At 29.5% G+C, this 17,751-nt stretch overlaps 5 protein-coding genes across 7 annotated transcripts; 3 read left to right on the top strand and 2 right to left on the bottom strand.

Annotated features, from left to right (window-relative positions):
* The first annotated feature begins 39 nt into the window (after positions 1–39).
* LOC122629320 (basic helix-loop-helix transcription factor amos) lies at positions 40–2,208 on the top strand. Of its 2 annotated transcripts, none has more exons than XM_043812657.1 (5): positions 40–364; positions 518–675; positions 829–940; positions 1,422–1,630; positions 1,813–2,208. In XM_043812657.1, exons 1-5 carry the CDS (start codon positions 261–263, stop codon positions 1,917–1,919), a joined length of 690 nt encoding a protein of 229 aa, XP_043668592.1. In that variant the 5' UTR covers positions 40–260; the 3' UTR covers positions 1,920–2,208. The 2 variants fall into 2 exon arrangements, with proteins under 2 accessions (XP_043668592.1, XP_043668582.1); XM_043812647.1 differs by having other exon boundaries at positions 1,419–1,630.
* Positions 2,209–2,292: 84 nt separating this feature from the next.
* Positions 2,293–7,168, top strand: LOC122629315. Its single transcript, XM_043812633.1, has 4 exons — positions 2,293–3,432; positions 4,420–4,723; positions 4,835–4,987; positions 5,058–7,168. Exons 1-4 carry the CDS (start codon positions 2,786–2,788, stop codon positions 6,567–6,569), a joined length of 2,616 nt encoding a protein of 871 aa, XP_043668568.1. The 5' UTR covers positions 2,293–2,785; the 3' UTR covers positions 6,570–7,168.
* LOC122629326 (transmembrane protein 26) lies at positions 7,142–10,119 on the bottom strand. Its single transcript, XM_043812672.1, has 6 exons — positions 9,803–10,119; positions 9,122–9,299; positions 8,568–8,975; positions 7,827–8,197; positions 7,400–7,741; positions 7,142–7,314 (listed from the first exon to the last, which is right to left on the bottom strand). Exons 1-6 carry the CDS (start codon positions 9,994–9,996, stop codon positions 7,272–7,274), a joined length of 1,536 nt encoding a protein of 511 aa, XP_043668607.1. The 5' UTR covers positions 9,997–10,119; the 3' UTR covers positions 7,142–7,271.
* Positions 10,120–11,053: 934 nt separating this feature from the next.
* On the bottom strand, positions 11,054–13,671 carry LOC122628496 (peroxisomal membrane protein PEX13). Of its 2 annotated transcripts, XM_043810863.1 has the most exons (6): positions 13,538–13,671; positions 12,674–12,825; positions 12,232–12,495; positions 11,886–12,133; positions 11,613–11,792; positions 11,054–11,533 (listed from the first exon to the last, which is right to left on the bottom strand). In XM_043810863.1, exons 2-6 carry the CDS (start codon positions 12,739–12,741, stop codon positions 11,079–11,081), a joined length of 1,215 nt encoding a protein of 404 aa, XP_043666798.1. In that variant the 5' UTR covers positions 12,742–12,825; positions 13,538–13,671; the 3' UTR covers positions 11,054–11,078. The 2 variants fall into 2 exon arrangements, with proteins under 2 accessions (XP_043666798.1, XP_043666808.1); XM_043810873.1 differs by lacking the exon at positions 13,538–13,671 and having other exon boundaries at positions 12,595–12,730.
* Positions 13,672–13,689: 18 nt separating this feature from the next.
* Positions 13,690–16,127, top strand: LOC122628489 (CAAX prenyl protease 1 homolog). Its single transcript, XM_043810853.1, has 6 exons — positions 13,690–13,855; positions 13,953–14,099; positions 14,178–14,381; positions 14,461–14,976; positions 15,056–15,199; positions 15,327–16,127. The coding sequence occupies exons 1-6, from the start codon at positions 13,754–13,756 to the stop codon at positions 15,543–15,545; spliced, it is 1,332 nt and encodes a 443-aa protein (XP_043666788.1). The 5' UTR covers positions 13,690–13,753; the 3' UTR covers positions 15,546–16,127.
* The last annotated feature ends 1,624 nt before the right edge of the window (positions 16,128–17,751 follow it).

Here is a 17,751-nt window from a genome sequence, read left to right as displayed (position 1 = left end):
TCATCTTTCGAGAAAAATCGATAATTTAACAACATCATCCGAGAGTGGTTAACAAAATCAAAGTGTTACTTGACGAAGATCGACTTTTTTTGATTCCCAAAGTGCAATAAACAAGGACTATTTCTTTGTAAAAAAATTCATCGAAGTATTCATCCAAAAGAACGCGAAGATCTTCTCTCGTGGAGATCGAAACGTTTGTAAGAAAAAAAAAGGAACAACGAATGCTTTCGTGAGATTGAATCAAAGAAGTAAGAAAAAGTATGACGAGCCATTCGGGATACGATTACGAAGACAGAGGTCAGAGAATCCGCCATCGTGTCGGTACTGCTTCGAGACCAGCCGATTCTACCGTCGCTTGTACCAGGTTGCTTTCACTTTTCTTTCCTTTTTTAATCTCTCTCTTTCTCTATCTTTATCATTCATAACATTTTCCTTCCTTCGAGATTCGCGTTGATAATTATTATAAATTGTAATGATGATGATAACGACGTTGATGATCACGCGATTACTTTTTCAGTTCTCAATATTACGTTGGTCCAAATAGCGACATCAGTGAAGAGGATATAGCAGAATTACCTTCTTGCGTTTATGCGAGTAGATCCTCCCAACACGTTGCACACGCTTCCTCGCACACGCATTCACCATTGCACTATCACATGCCGGTCGCTACTCCAGGTAGTAGTGGATTCTTAATTTGACCTTTTGTTTCTTTACTTATTATCTTTGTCGATTCTAACATACAGATAAAAATTAATACTCCTTTCATTTCCCCTACATTTTTCCATAATCTCATTAGGTATTATTTTTTTTGTTCACTTTTATCTACAGATCACAATGATGCTGATATGAACGGAGTGGAAGAAGGTTATTATCCAAATGGCAGTCCATATAGAATTCAACGACATGCCGCGAATATACGCGAAAGAAAACGTATGCTGAGGTGAGAAATTACTCTTGACAGAGATTTTTTTTCGGCATAAAAATTTTAAGCGTGAATCGTGTTAAATATTAAAATATGAGAATAGTTAATTGCCCAGTGAACTAGTCAAGGTCGATTCAGTTGAAGATCAAGTGAGAATTATTATTTCTGTCTAGTTTTTCTCAGCTCGCGGATTTATATCGAATCAATTTTGAATTGCTTATCAATCAATTCCTAATACCAATTACACTTTCGAATGAGTCGTCAAAAATTATCGTTGTTGAAAGTGCGTCTCGGCTTATTAAAGTTTAGGAAGTTCTAATCTCTGCGATGCCGCGAATTAAGTGTGTCCGTGCTTTTTAAATCATTTTGTAAGTGTATCTATATGTATTAAATCCGTACGTATTCGTCTTATTTCTTTTCCTGCGATGTTAAAGTAGTTCATACATCTATGGCCTATTAGCAATAAATAGATTGTCAGTGTGATTGCGATTTTTAGCAGCATCAACTCGGCTTTCGACGAGCTTAGGGTTCATGTACCAACATTCCCGTACGAGAAGAGACTCTCGAAAATTGATACTCTTCGTTTGGCAATAGCTTATATCGCTCTTCTTCGAGAAGTCCTAGCAGCGAGACTCGATCCTTTGACTTACGTTGAGAGGTGCCTTAGAGGTGAAATCAATGGTGAACGTGCTGAATGGAACACCAGTGGTAAGCCAACAAAATGAATGTTTTATTATCTGTAACATTTTAAATTCAACGAATCACAATTAACAGCGAACTAAATTATTTACGAATCACAATTAAAAATTAAAAATGTTGTAAAATTTTTCTAAAGGATGACGAGAATACTATAATATTGTAAAAAAAAAACGAGATAATTTTAATTACAGATCTGACCGCACGTTTGTCGTGGATTAATTGGGAAAATTTAGGAGTCAATCCTAATCGACGTTCAGTTCTTACAACTCTCGCGTTAACTACAGACAATATGAATTAAAAAAAGGCAACTGCAAAATTGGGAAAAAAGAAATACAGAAATCCTGCTTTTCTTCTTTGTAAATACTATTTTGAAGTTCTTAAGCCGAGATAGAGTGTCAAAGACATTTATTCTATTTTAATTTGTAATTTATATAACGTGCAATAAGATCGACGTTACTGTATCCATCGTCTCTCCTCGTCATGTATTACATTACATGTATGTATGACAGTAATGAATTTAAGAGCATTAACTAGTACATAGTTTAGTATTTTTTGGGGGAAATAAAATTGATATCCGTGAAAGAAAATTATGAGTTATTCATTTTTAAATTTCCCTCCAATTAAGAGATGTATGTCTGTAAAAAGACGCTTCTTTTCTTTTCTTTTCTTGTTTTGTTTTTAAATAGCTGAAGATAAGCAAAGAAACTTGTTCTATGTAGAATTAATTGTAAGATTAGAATATAGAATATAGAACGCGATTAAAGATCATTCGAATACACTTGATTACGCTTTTTAAAAAAATTATTCCACTTACTTTCGAAGATGGCGCAACGTACGAATGTGAGAAAGAAAATAAAACATTTGAAAGTAGCACGATGCATGTCATCGATTGAAGTTCGTTGACAACGTAGATAATTCGTTGCAACGTTCTTGACTTCCTCTTGACGGATTATTATTGTGTTCGATCTAAGGAGCCTTGTTCTTTATTGTGCGAAGATTCTTTTGTGATTTGTAATTCATTGAGTGCGATCAAACGAAGCTAACCAAAATACAGGACGGAAATTCGAGTAGAACAATCTTTAGATTTTGATTTTTAAAACGACGTTATACGGTCCAAGTGTTTTTGTTTAAATTGTTTAACCTGTTCATTCTTTCCTTTATTAAATGGACGAACAAGAAAGCTCGATTTTAAGTACAAAAGAAGAGTACATTTCGAATAATACGATTGTGAATGATAAATTTGAATATGAGAGTGACACGAGGTCGATAAATTTGAAGAAAAAAGATGTCGAAGTTTTTCGAAATTCTAAATTCTTTCGTTGTATACTCGTTGATTCCTCGACGAGCAAGTGTTTAAAGGAGATAGAATGTGATGAAGAAAAGGCCGGCATGATCGTGTCTTTGTGTCAAACATCGCCAAGAAAAAATGATATAAAAGAGAAAGAAAGAAAATCTGAGGAAGAAAGAAAGAAAGAGGAGGAGAACAACAGAAATCGGTATATCTTAGAACAAAACGAGGAGGGATCCCAGATGGCGTTGCAGGAAGATTTCATGGCGGTCGCGATGTCATCGGAAACTTCGACCAATCATCGATTAGCTTCTAATATAAGCGGCGATTTTAAAAAAGGAAACATGGATACGTCGAAAATTCCTCGCGAAATTATAATCAATCAAGAAAGAAGATCTTCCAGAGATGACAATGATGACAGACGTGATTCGATCGAAACAAACAGCAGCAGTGGAAGTAGTTGTAATTCTGGTTTTCTTGCCAAGAAAATAAAACGAATTAATCGGACGATGAGGAATAAAAAGTGAGTCTTGATTTAAGAGGTTGACTTTCTCGCTTAACTTTTTTTTTTTTTTTTAATCGTACAATCTATCTTCTCGTTTTTCGCCCTTTTTTAAATTTTTCGGTATTTAATATCATTAAAACAAATAACTTTATAAGATTAACATTTTGCTATCGGGAATCGGTTCTTTTTTTTTTTTTTTTTTTTTTTTATTATATAATAATAACAAGTCTTTTTATGGGAGAGTAATTAGTATTAGACGAATGAAAAATATGAAAGAATAATATTAATTTAACTGTATTTCATATTCTTTTTATTTTTACTTTAATTATTTCTGTTTGGGCAGCTAGTATTTTGAAAAGATCAAAAAACAATATAAACTTGATTATTTCTCACGTTTTTATATTTTTGTCCTCTATTTCATGTTTATTATCTCTCTTATTCTCTAGACTTTATTCGGAATCATCTCTTAAAATTTGAAAAAAAAAATAAACCTTAAAAGAACACGCACACATACGCAGATGTCATTAATCATTTAGCAATGCATTTATAATTTTTCGCAGAGAAGTTGTTCGCTATCGGACAAAGAGCAACATTTAATTGATCCTGTTTTTCTTCTTTTCTTTTTTTTTTTTTTCTTTACAAAACATACAGATTGTCTCGAATTACTTTGAGATCATACAAACATTTTAACAAAACTCCGAACAAAACATAATCGGTAAATGGCGAACGATAGCGATACTGCCGGTTAAACATTTTTAATATCATTATTAATTAAAATCATTCGCTGTGGATGTGCTAAAATTTTCGACGAATCATTTATTTGTCGTTCTTTTTCAAAATGATCTATGGATTGATAGATTGCATGATTCGATTTAGGATCATTTATCGTAATCATATGCATATCTCTCGAGTTTGAAATTTGAACGGTGCTGAAAAAAAAAGAAACGTAATTTGATCCTGTAAGTGATGAAACAAATCATTATTTAACGTAAAACTTACTTTTAGTCGTGGGACTTTCGAAGTTCGGCGGAATCCAATGCGAGTTAGTAAGAAAGACATGGATAAAAATTTTCGACGTCCAAGACAGTGTCTCTTGTCGACCAAAAGGAAAGATCGTTTTGAAAATTCGATGTCTATGATCTCTAATCAAACGAAATCATCACCTACACCGTATATGAATACGAGATCGGTGACTCGTAAAATGTGTAACGTTGGAGCTACTTATCAAGCACCAACGATAAGAGACGAGACTCAATGGAAGGAATGGCCTGTTCATGGAATGCATGAAAGACCAATTTTTCATCCTCAGGTAAGAAATATTCTCGATTCTTTTTTTTTTTTATTTTTATTTATATTTATGTTTATTTATTTATTTTTTATTCGTTTTTTTTTTCTCGAATAAGTATAATACTTATTTCAGGTCGGACTTGCAGCTGAATATATAGGACGTTGTTTCGTCAGTTTAGACGGACTTTCTTATCGAGAAATCGTTGATCAATCTGAGATAGAAGTGGTCTCAGTAGATCCCCATGGCGAATGGTCATCGTCCAGTGAAAAGAAACGAGGTAGAAAGGTGAGATGGATATGATCCAAATGTTAAAGAATAATGAAATTTCCAATTTTATCTTATTTATCTTCTATAGATGATAACTACGGTCTATCGAAAGAATACCGAAGATAAGAGAAAACGAAATCAGCAAGAACGTACTTTCTCCGATACATCGAAAGATAAACAAGAATTTTCAGGAAACTTTCGAAATTGCAGTAGAAAATCTTTAGACACGATCACCCACAGTTCAAGAAAATCTGCCGAGGAAGAGAACTTTTTAGAAGGATATGCGATTGCTATGTCTCAAAGCATTCAGAGTTCTGCTAATTTTGTTAAAACTAATTCTTGGTCCGCAACGACACCGACAATGTTCGTCGCTGAACGACAAAAACCATCTAATAATTTCTACAATGTTCAAACTTTACACAGCAGTCAATTGAAATTTGCCAATATACTGCCTAGACCATCGCCAAAGAGTTCTTTAATATTCGTAAGAACTACAGATACTAAAACTTCTAATTGTTACTCGACATCTTCTAATCAAATATTTAAACCATTCTCTAATGAGATTAGCACAACAAAATTAACAGATACTGTAAACGACGAGGCATTGATGGAAATGAATACAATTTACAAAACTCTTATACCCAAAGAAGATTCTTTTTCGAGTTGCGAGAATTCTTCGATCAATGCCAGTAATTTTTGTAGAAAAGGGATGATGAATTATGTTAACAAGCCACAGAATATTGTAATGACGAAATGTCTTTTTACCGCGAGACAAGAGAAACGAGAAAGTATACACGATAATCAAAATATTAAAACTGTGAGAAAGAATTTAAACGATAGATCCACATTAGAAATAGCATTGAGAGAAAATAAAGATAAGTCTTGTACGACTAGTAACACCCTTGAAAATTGGTCTACAAACGAAACATCCGAAATTGCAAAGATTCTTTCAGAATATAATAGAAGTATAGCAAGGAAATCTACTATACAGGCGGAAAACTATACTATTCCTCTGAAAACTCAAAAACCAAATATATTACGTAACAGTTCAAAAGATTCGAAAGAGACGATATGGAGCAAGGAGGAAAGAAGAATAGACATTAACTCCAGAGGAGATTTTACAGAAAGAAAAGCTAGCATTAGGTTGCCTCATGGAAAATGGAGAAGATTTCACTTCACGGTGGAAAAAATAAAAGATTCGTTGGATGTCACGGATCGTACCCAATCGACGTTTATTGAGCATCAACAGGCAACATTAAAAAATACCAGAATTAGCACGAATAGTATCAGTACTACCAATTCTACTCCTCGTCGAGAAAACAGAAGGAAATCTCAGCTTCCTTACAGAAGTTATGAGATGTTGCCTCACGAAGAAACTTCAAATATAGTGAATTCTATAAAAAAGGAATGTACGACGACAAAAATGGAGAATTCTACAAAAACGCAGTCTTTGCAAGAATTGTTAGAAAGCACAGCTGTTTTATACTGTACTACAGCTGGTGGTACTCGTCAAGAAGACTTAGCTGGTTACGTTGATACGATGGATACCACCAATAAATCTGTGCAATGGTTGGATTCGTGGAATAATCAAATTGTTTAAAAATTTATCTTTTTCGTATTAAGTGAATGGTCTTGTTACGATCATGTTTTTCATTATTTTACGTTTACTATGTTAACTACGATATGTAGGTACTTTTTAGTTATACAATTAAGTTTAATTTGCTTTAGATTCGTTTCAATATCATCCGATCAAACATTTAAAAATACATACATTATACGTGCGAAAGAATAGTTTTGTAGCATATATCGATGTTAAGTTATTAAGATTATTACATAATAATAAGTTTCTTTGTATTACCTATTTTAAGTATGAAGACATAATTCATAAAAAAAGGTTATTGGTATTACAGAAATATTATTAAATTTTATTAGTTTACATTTATTTGGATCGAAATAGAGAGGATTAAAACTTAATGAAAAACTCGACGATTACATGCAAAATATATATGTACGTAATTAATAATAATAATTAATATCTTAGAATGTTTTATTACTAGATTAGAAATATGATTCTGCAAAAAGGCTTACCCAAATATTTTATCTCTAATCATATATTTATTCAAGTCATTTAATGGACTTTCTTCTCTTGTAAAAGCTATGATTGATTAAGGTATAAAATATTTGCTTTCGTTCTTGAGACTAATATCAAACCGTCGTTGATCCCGGTATGTATAATAAGTACAAAAACGACCAAAATTGTTGAATAGAGACAGAACAAAGCAACAATGTCAAGATTTCGTTGTCAGTCCTTGTTTTGTCGTCGTTTACGTTGAACTCGTTTGCTACTGTTTCATTGGAAACATATATTGTGTAATGGAATTAATTTTAAAAATCATTTGAATCGATTCAATTAAAATTCGACGGAGTTACCTTCTTTTTTCAGATTCTGAATCGCTGCTCTGACTAGGAGTTTTATTGCCATTGACATCCTGCGTCGAGAAATCACTTTCAGTTTCACATTTTTCTTTTTTACTGGAACTCTTACTAGAATCCTCGCTTCTACTTTTCGTTCTACCATCTTCAAGTGTTCTTCTTTCGCTAGATTTATTAGTTTTTCTTTTACGTGTCTCATTGTCACTCGAATCCTCGTGATTTTTGGATTCGCTTTTGCGCGAACCTTTGTTTCTTCTACTCTCTTGTCTCTGCGATTTTATGTGTTTTGACGAATTGCGAGAACTTGATGTTGAGTAACCAGTATCCTGACGAGTTTTTCTATAATTACAAATTTCTTTCTTATCAAAAGATGAAATCATGAAATGAAATGATCGATCGTATTAAGGGAAAGAAAATTTCTTACCGTTTAGAACGAATCGTTTGTTTTGGCGACGAATCGAATTTATCGATTTCTTCGGTAGAATCCTCCGAATCAGATAAATTTTCTTCTACATCTCTTTCCCGTCTCCTTTTCCTCTTTCTATCATCTTGAGATCTTCTACTTCTCGTTTCTTTAGACATATCAGTTCGAGAAATAATACTGATGTTAGGTACTTCATATTTCTCGTACTTCTCTTTCTTTCGTTTGCTATTACTTTCACTGTGAACGACGTATAATCTGTACAGTTGTAAGAGTATTACCAAGGTGTTCTTACATGTAAAAAATATATTCATGTAACTGACTATTTGATAATGTATTATTAGAATCAGCCTAAATGCCAGAAAAGGTCCATCCTGTGAAAGTAAAATAATAAAAGAGGAGAAAAGATTTGTATGTATTTTTATATCGATTGTGAAAATAGTTCGTCATTTAAGATACTAAAAAAAAAAATTTTTTGTCTCACGCGCTATTCTTAGAATTTTTTAATTATATAAAACTATTATTTTTCAAGAATAAATATATTTATTTTTTCCGTTTGTCTCATTATAGAAAAATAAATTCTATCAATGATTTGAATCAAAATATCTCAAAACGAGAAGTATATAACTTAGACCACTTTCACAATCGCCGTCTCATATAAGTCATGTAATTTTTTTTATATAATCTAATAAAAAGTTTATATAAAAATCATTTTTGCTATAAAATATTTAGCGATTTATGTACCTGAAGGATCATGTTAAGAGCAATGCCCCAAATATCGATACTACAACAACCTGTTTCCGTTTGCACCCTCTTCTTCGTAGCACTTCCGGAAGATAATCGTGATTTTCTCGATTTAGTAGCAGTGAGGACGACCGTGAATTGCATCAATGACCAAGCCCAAATTCCCAAAGTTAAATATACCAAGACTGGTTCACGAGCTATTCTGTCCTCCTTGAAGGAATCGAAGAATTCAATAATGTCTGCAGCAGTTCCGATATAAACCAACAGTAACTGACTCAATTGATCTCTCGTAAGATCTCCTTTCGGTAACATCCATCGACCGATTATTAAGACGAGCATTAAAAATTGTTCTATTAAAGTCACCCAGGTTTCAGTGGATATTTGGATGTCTGGTAAATTAATGTTTACCTTAACAATTAAATTATAATAATTAAACATTGTATTGTATATACGTATTAATGTATATATAATATACGTGTTAAATATGTATGAATAAAAAATGATAAATTAACTGATTTTTTTATTGTTTTTTTTTTCTTTTTTTTTATACGTACACCCAAAGCTTTTTCTAAATGTTTCAAATCTTCGGCTGCCAAATTAGATAAATCAAAATTCTCGGATATGTTGATATTAGATTCCCGAGATCTCAATCTCTTATCAACTTTGTCAAGTTCCAAGAGCCAAATTGCTGGTACTACGCTGCTTAAATATAAGAATACTGAAGGGCAAAACCTGAAATGAAAACGAAGGCAATTTAAAAGCTTAGTTTGAAGTGGTGAAAGGAAACGAAACATCGAATCCAGGTTAGTGGTTTGCCAATAATTTTCGACCCTATCCAACTATCATACAAAGTAGATTCCAACTCGGCCGCTCGAGTTACTAATGCTCCAATTTCCGTCTGTCAAACGGAGACGGTCCCACAAAAACACACCCTTCCTATTACAGGATATCAGAAAAGCACTATCCGTTCGATTTTATGTAAAAATAAAAGAAAGATTTTTAGTTTGCTTCTGATAATATGTCTCGTGTAATTTTACGAGTATTTATAATAAGTAAAGAAATGAAAGAAAAAAAAACTAAAAATTATTTATTATATGTTATCCGATAATGTGCATATTATATATTTTTCACATTATTAAGATTATAACTTTCGTAAAGTTTTACATACTATATAAAAAATATGTACGCGTAAAAGTCGCACCAAAGATAAATAAGATTTAATTGTTAAAACTCACCATTTCCATTCTTGGTTTTCTTTTATAGTGAGAGTGAAAACACCCTCAAAAAAGAGCAGCAAAATTGGACAACTCAGGTACCAGAAAAGTGGATTCTTCTTAAACGTTGTTACCTGCCAGATAGCGATAAAACCGTGCGACGCGAATACCAAACGTGTTATTATAGCTTTTATAGTGGCTAAAAATTTAGCCATTTTTGAAAATAATTTACACGCTTATTATTTCTTTATGTTTTGTATTAGAAGGAAGCACTTTTTAATATCTTCTATATTTAAGTGCAAATAATTATAAACGATCGTACCGCAATAGAACATTTATTTGTGAATATATTGATTTATATCTTTGCAGGAGGATAAAATTATTACTTGATATATATGAAGAGAGGATTATAAAAAAAAAATTACTTTCACTCGCCGCGTAAGTTGTTCTATCAGATCTGATGCTTTCGAACTGAAAGTAAGAATAAAGTTCTAGATTCATTCTTTAGCTGACTTTTCAAATCCATGAGCGCACGCGCTATCATCGATACGTACGCCCGTTTCCTGTAAGAGAAAATGTCGATACTTTGCTATTAATGACTTATTCTAAAATAATTCGATAGGAATTTCTTCTTAATTTAATTGTTTTATCTTATTGTATTAACAATAATTGAGAAATAAAATAATGATTTAACGTTAAAAGCCGACATTTTTATCGTTATCAAAATATTAATAAAGTACTCTATGTTACCGACACTACAGCGATAGATGTACCATCAGATCAGATAATTAGAAAATTTAGAAATATTAGATGTGGGATAGTAGAGATTATATTTAAACAATTGTTGAAATATTATTTTTAATAAATTACCGATATCACTTGGATGTGTAACTAATATCTACATATTTTTTATTAATTTCCTTCAGACCAAATCTTGTAAAATATTAAAATTTGTTTATTCATACTGTATTTTTAAACATAATTATAAAAAATACACATTTTCATCTTTCATCCCATTTATTAAAATTCTTTTCTAAAAGTTAAACAAAAAAAAAATTCACGTGTTCTATTTTTGTAATATTAAAGTCTTTATATTCAAATATTTTTAATATTTTATAAATACGTGCTAATGTTTACATATAATTCCCTAATTATATAGTCTTTTATTTAAAGTGTCCCCTTTAATATCTTATAACATATATTACTTTAAACGCATTCTATATTTTATTAAATAGAATTGAATTTTAGGAGACCAAAAATATATTCTCTATATAGACAATATTTAAAATTTTATTTACTATGCCAATTGTTTTTCACAATAATCAGTCTTATTAGATGTTTCAGGAAATTCAATTTTTTGACTTTCCTTATCACATGTTTCATGTAACTCAACATTTTGATTATTACTTTTATAATTGTTATGTCCATTATCTAACAAAGAATCTTGTTGAAGTTCATTTGCATTTTGTGTAGACACATTAGGAGTTGAATTCTCGGGTGGTTTTACTTCTGGTCTTTTTTTAAGTTGTGCTACGATAGTAACATAATTGGATGGTATTAAACCAACATTTTTACTATCTGTTGCTATCCACCAACCAGGTATATTTTTAGGTTGTAAAGGTTGGGGAGCCAACCAAATTTTTTGTCCTGCTTTCATATTCAATTCATCACTACATGTAGCTGTAAAATCGTACAAGGCATTTGCTGCATAGACTGGTTCTTTTAAATTCGTCCATTCTTTGGGATCAGTACCTACAACATTTTAAATTAAAATTATGCACTGATGTAACAAATTTGTATATTACATCATTTCAATTCAAATTGAACTTACATTTTACTTTAAGTTCTTTAACATTACTCGATATTTTATGAATCAAATATGGAATGATAACAAAGATGCCAAGAAATAGAAAATTAGACCATAAAGAACTGGAGCTCTTTTCCTCTCTTACTGCTTCAATTAATGATTTTTGCCATAATTCTTCCTCAGCAAGATTTCCTTTACGTAAACCTTTATAATGATGTTATATATATTTCATATAATATGTTATATAAAAACAATATTATAGATATTTAATTAATTTAGAAAACTATTTCAACTTACCAATTGTATAAGTAATTTTTCTGTATATCCATTTTAAGAAACGAATTAAAGCAAATGTGCTTAAAAGCTGACTAATGGTAGAACGCAATCTTCCAACGCTGTCGGCAACGCTTAAAATGGCCTTAAAACAATTTGTTATTGCAAAATATGTAGATTCTAGTAACATTGTAACGGATGAGAATGTTTGCAAGACAGTTTCTAACATTTGAAAAGTAGACCTTGTACTGTCTTCTGCATACTGTGTAAATCTGTAATGCACATTAATTTTATTTCCTTAAATACTACCAATATATCTTTTTATCGTTTAAAATATTATTTAAAATACTCTTAAAAACATTTAACATACCTACTTTCTATATCTCCACTAGGTCCACCAATAAAACCATAATTATTATAATTAGAATTGTTTGAATATCCTGTATATCCCCCAAAAGAACCATAGCTATTGTATCCTCTATAATAATTATTCATACTACCGTAACCTCCATAACTATTTAAATAACCTGGTCTGTATTCATTATATCCCATGGATTGTCGTGGTGGTAAAGGAGGAGGAACGCCAGTTGCTGGAGCATTATATGCATTAAAGTTTGATTGTATACCTGATGTGCTGTAAGATAGTATCTTTGATTAGTTTTCTATTTTTAAAGAATTTTCAAATATATTACTCTTCTATAAAACCCAAAAACGATCGAACTTTTATTCTAACCTTCACGTGTATATATTTAATTGTTTTATTTTAATTTGTATTGAATATAAATATTTCTATTTCATTCACATGCAAATACCTTGTGAATACAGAGGATGCATTTCTTAACTGATTTGTAGTAGACATATTCGATCTTTCCGGAGCCATTTCGAGGACAAAAATTTATTTTCTTTGGATTTGTTTGAAGAATTTAAATGGTTGAAATAATAAAACTGTAACGACGCAGTATATCTGCAAAATATCTTTGGTCAAAGTTCATGCTCTTTTAATATTCATAGATAAATGCTAGTTCAGTTTTAAACGTTGCTTATGCAAATCATAGTCATAATGCATTATTTGTTGTAATCAATTACTGACACATTACTTTTTTTATTGCTGTTCACTAAGAAATAAATGTGTAATCGTTTAATTAATCCTTTTATTAATAGTTTAAGACTAACACTTTAATCGAAAATTGTTAACAAACAAAATGAAAAAAGAAAACTTAACTTGATTTGTTATCACTACATTAAAATATTGAAAACAGCCTTAAAACTAGAAACATCGAAAAATTTCGAACGAAAATTCGAAGATCGGGTGCTTCCACATCGAAAAAATTAGGTAATACTACAGAAGTTATAATTTAAATCGATAAAAGAAAATCACACTAAATCGCATTTTTTTTGTTTTAATATGTGATAAAAGCGCTATCTATTACTAAATTTCACAGTTTTGTCAATTATCTCTAAATCCTGTCAATGAAAAGTCCAACTGTTAACGAAAAGTAAACGAGATTTATTTACTTTGACATAAATTATGTATTTGTTTAAATTTTCACACTAATTTTTTTTTATAATATCTTATTAAAAATGCTATTTTTATCAAATTATTTTCAACGTTGAATAATCAACTAAAATTTGTTAACACACTTTTGATTACTAATCTATGGTTCATGAGACTTTACCTTAAGGATTGGCTATAGTTCCTTTTCCACCACCACCATTTTACATGAATGTGTTCGTATATATGTAATTATTTCCGGTAATCTCTGTATCGACATGATGTGTCTGGTCTTATTGATCTTTATGTAATTTATTCTCCTTAGTCATCCTACATATATATATATATATTATATATATATATATATATATATATATATATATATATAAATATATAAACGATGTCTGGTCTAATGGCTTTTCTTGAAGAAAATATTCGTTACGAGTTATTAATTTTAATATGGGTTTTGTACTTTTGGGATCTTTATCTGAATTTGCGTCAGGTAAGTTACATTTTTGTCTATCCCAGAATGTTTTTATTATATTTATAATATATTATATTTTCAATTGATGAAATAATTATTACGATGAATGTTACAGAGAAAGTTGTTGCAAAGATTGGTTGATATACCAGATAATGTAAAAAATATTATGACCAAAGATGTTTACGACAAAGCACGTCTTTATGCTTTGGATAAAAATAGTTACAGTTTAGTTCAAAACGTATATACCCAATGTTTTAATACGGTAAGTAACAACATTTTAAAATATATATAATATATTATTATTTTTTTAATAGTAATCTTCGAGGTTTAAAACTTGCAGATACTTTTATTGTTTTTTGTCTTTTATTATTATTGGGAATGGAGCATTCAGTTATCAAAATATTTTGGTTTAAATTACGAAAATGAAATTATTGTCAGCGCTGTATGCATATTCATTAAGGTTATCATTTCTGATATTATTGATTTACCTTTGAATATATATGATACATTTGTATTGGAAGAAAAACATGGGTTTAACAAACAGGTAAGTGATTATAATTTCTTAGGGTTTTTAATGTTTCATTTATCAAATACTCATCTATATATTGTATTATTTATTATAGAAACCATTATTCTTTATAAAAGATCAATTTTTAAAATTGATTGTATTAGAAGTAATTGTGGTACCTCTAATGTCTGGAGTGATATGGATTGTAAAGAATGGCGGTGATTACTTCTTCTTTTATCTTTGGGCATTTTCTGTTCTTGTAACATTATTTATGATGATTATATATCCAGAAGTAATAGCACCTCTTTTCGATAAGTATACTCCATTACCAGAAGGAGATTTAAAGCAAAAGATTGAAGCGCTTGCTGCTTCTTTAAATTTCCCTTTGTATAAGTTATATCTAGTTGAGGGATCTAAAAGATCTTCGCATAGTAATGCTTATATGTATGGTTTTTATAAACATAAAAGAATTGTGTTATTTGATACTCTTGTGAAAGAATACTACAAACCAGATAAGGATGATGCTAAAAAAGACATTGGTTGTGAGACAGATGAGGTATTGGGTGTACTTGCTCATGAGTTGGCTCACTGGAAGTTTAATCATACTTTAAAAGGTTTCTTATTATCACAGGTATAATTTTAATTATTACCAGTATTCATATATATTATATTAATTGCAATTAAATATTTTATAAATTTTATGTTTACAGATCAATTTCATTATAACTTTTGTAGTATTTGCCAAACTAATGAATTATAAAGCAATGTATGTTGGATTTGGTTTTGAGGATTCACAACCAATCCTTATTGGATTTATCATTGTGACCAAATATATCTTATTCCCACTCAATACGGTAAGTATTTTAAGAATCAATAATTTTGCCTAATTATATTTTTACAGTCTATCTTTTAGAATAAATTTCAATAATTTCTATATTTACATTTTTAACACAGTATATAAAATTTGATTTTTCTCTTCAGATAATGCAATTTATATCAGTGGTTATTATGAGAAGATTTGAATTTCAAGCAGATAAACTTGCTGTAAAATTGGGATATAGTGAATCATTGAAGAAAGCATTGATTAAATTGCAGAAAGATAATCTACAATATCCTTTATATGATAAATTGTATTCTGCTTGGAACCATAGTCATCCACCTATTCTTCAGCGGCTTAGTGCTATAGATAAGAAGGATTGATATTGTATTAATAACAAAGTTTAATGCATGAAAAATAAAAATGAATGTCATACATCCAGTAATCATAAAAAACGTGATTAATAATATATATACTATATGTGATTAATATTATACTATATGTGATTATAAAGGTTACTACAAATGCTTCCTTTTGATTAAAAAGTAAATGGAAAGTATTGTATATGTAGTCGAACTATTTTCTGTTAAAGACAATTTTTCAAAATATCATTATACTCATATAAAGCCTACAAATTAAGAAGTCGCATTGTATAACATCTTCAACGAATTATTATGACTAATTGAAGATGTATATCTATTTTGTATATTTTATATTTGATTCAAAATTTTCTCATACAGCTTATACATTAAGTACATTTTGTAAGTTTATCATATAAGTATTGTAATCATATAGTTTTGTTTCTACAAAATTTGTGTATACATAAGTGTATTTTTCTAGATAGGTACTTACGTTTTTCATGTATTTCGTCATTTTTTAAAATTTATATACTTAATAATATGAATGAAAATCTTATACTTAAATGTGAAATATAATCATACTTAAAATAATAAATGTATCTTAATTAAAGAAAATGTAGTATATTAATGATTCTATCCTTATGATTAATATAAAATTTAAATAATTTTCTGATGGGCAAATAAAAAATTATAAGTCAAAGTTTTGTGAAAATAGGATAAGTATGCTAATATATGTTACATTACTGTCTTTTTGTTATTGTTCTATGTTACAGTACAAGTAAATTTCACTTCTTTCCTGTTCTTTTATGATATTTTAAAAGTATTCATTATAAAAAATAGTATAAATTGAGTTATACTATTTTGTCTCTACTTCCAATATTTAATCAAGTACACTTACATTGTTTAAACTGCCAAGCATTTTTTGACTTATATTATTGCATACAATAACATAATTTAACAAAGTTCAACTGTTAGATATTTATGTATTACATTGCAGTTTGCATGTATTGTTGCAATAAGATATTATAATATTTTAATGTGTTTGCAATATTTTATTGATCAGAATAAAATATTAGATTTAAGCTGAGTTGAATTTGGTAAGTTTTATAGTGTTTGTTTTTATATTGTTTTATCGTCTGGACAAGTATTATACATTTTTCAAAGGGTTATAAATCAATGAAAGAATTCAATGCTAAAGAATTAATTGGAATAGACGAAACGAATTCCGTTTTCTTTTCAAAATTGTATTAATTTATGACTTAAAGAATGAACTACATTACTATGTGAGTAAATAATATTAAAATTATTATTACAAACGTTTAACAATAAAAATATTTTGATAACTATTTATGAAATATTTTAAGAAATAATGGAGAAATATTTTATTCAATAATTTTTTATATATTTCAAGATTGAAATATTATTTATTTATTATTGTATTTTGAAATTATTTTGACGTAGTTATTCTGTATATAGTTTTGACTTACGCTGTAAAAAGAGAAGTTTCATACGTGTGACGACAAGTTTGTGTGCGTGAAAAGATCTATTTGAATTAGCGAGTAAGAAAATCCTTATCTAATATCATGTTACTGATTAATAAAACTTCAAATGGCTTTTTGATTTTTTGATTTTATTATAAAAAAAGTTTTTAATCATAAAAAGAAATTAATAAATTAATTCATATGTGTATATATATATATATATACATATATATATATATATATATAGGCGCGTAATGTAAAGAAATGACGCATTGCGCATGCGTGCCCAAAGTGCACGCTCATTTCGACGCTCCAATCAACACTCTTTCAAATTCGTCTGTGCTCCTAGAGATCGTGACGAAGTTTCGTCATCACGTTAATTACAGGTAATTAACATATATTTTCTAACGTAGAACATCTTGTAATATATTAATCGATTACCAAATAAATGATTTTCAATCGACATTGTTAACGAGTCGTAACAATGTATCGAATAAAAGATATTTGCTTGAAAAGTAATTGTATGCATGAGTATAGACATTTTTTTTACAACTTTTTTTCATGTTTTTTAACTTTATTTCTGTAGATATTACATTGTAATGATTAATTTTCATAGTTTCAAATAGCAAAGTGTTCATTCAGATAGTTTTTAAGTTTGTACATTATATTTTTAATGTTTTGATATTTTTTTATAATAGATCGAAAAATCACAAGCTTAGTGGGGGGGCCATTACATAGGTGGCGTATTG

Source organism: Vespula pensylvanica, chromosome 1 (assembly GCF_014466175.1).
Source record: "Vespula pensylvanica isolate Volc-1 chromosome 1, ASM1446617v1, whole genome shotgun sequence".
NCBI lineage: Eukaryota > Metazoa > Arthropoda > Insecta > Hymenoptera > Vespidae > Vespula > Vespula pensylvanica.
Note: the sequence above shows the minus strand (reverse complement) of the source record. Positions and strands in the feature narration are given on the sequence as shown.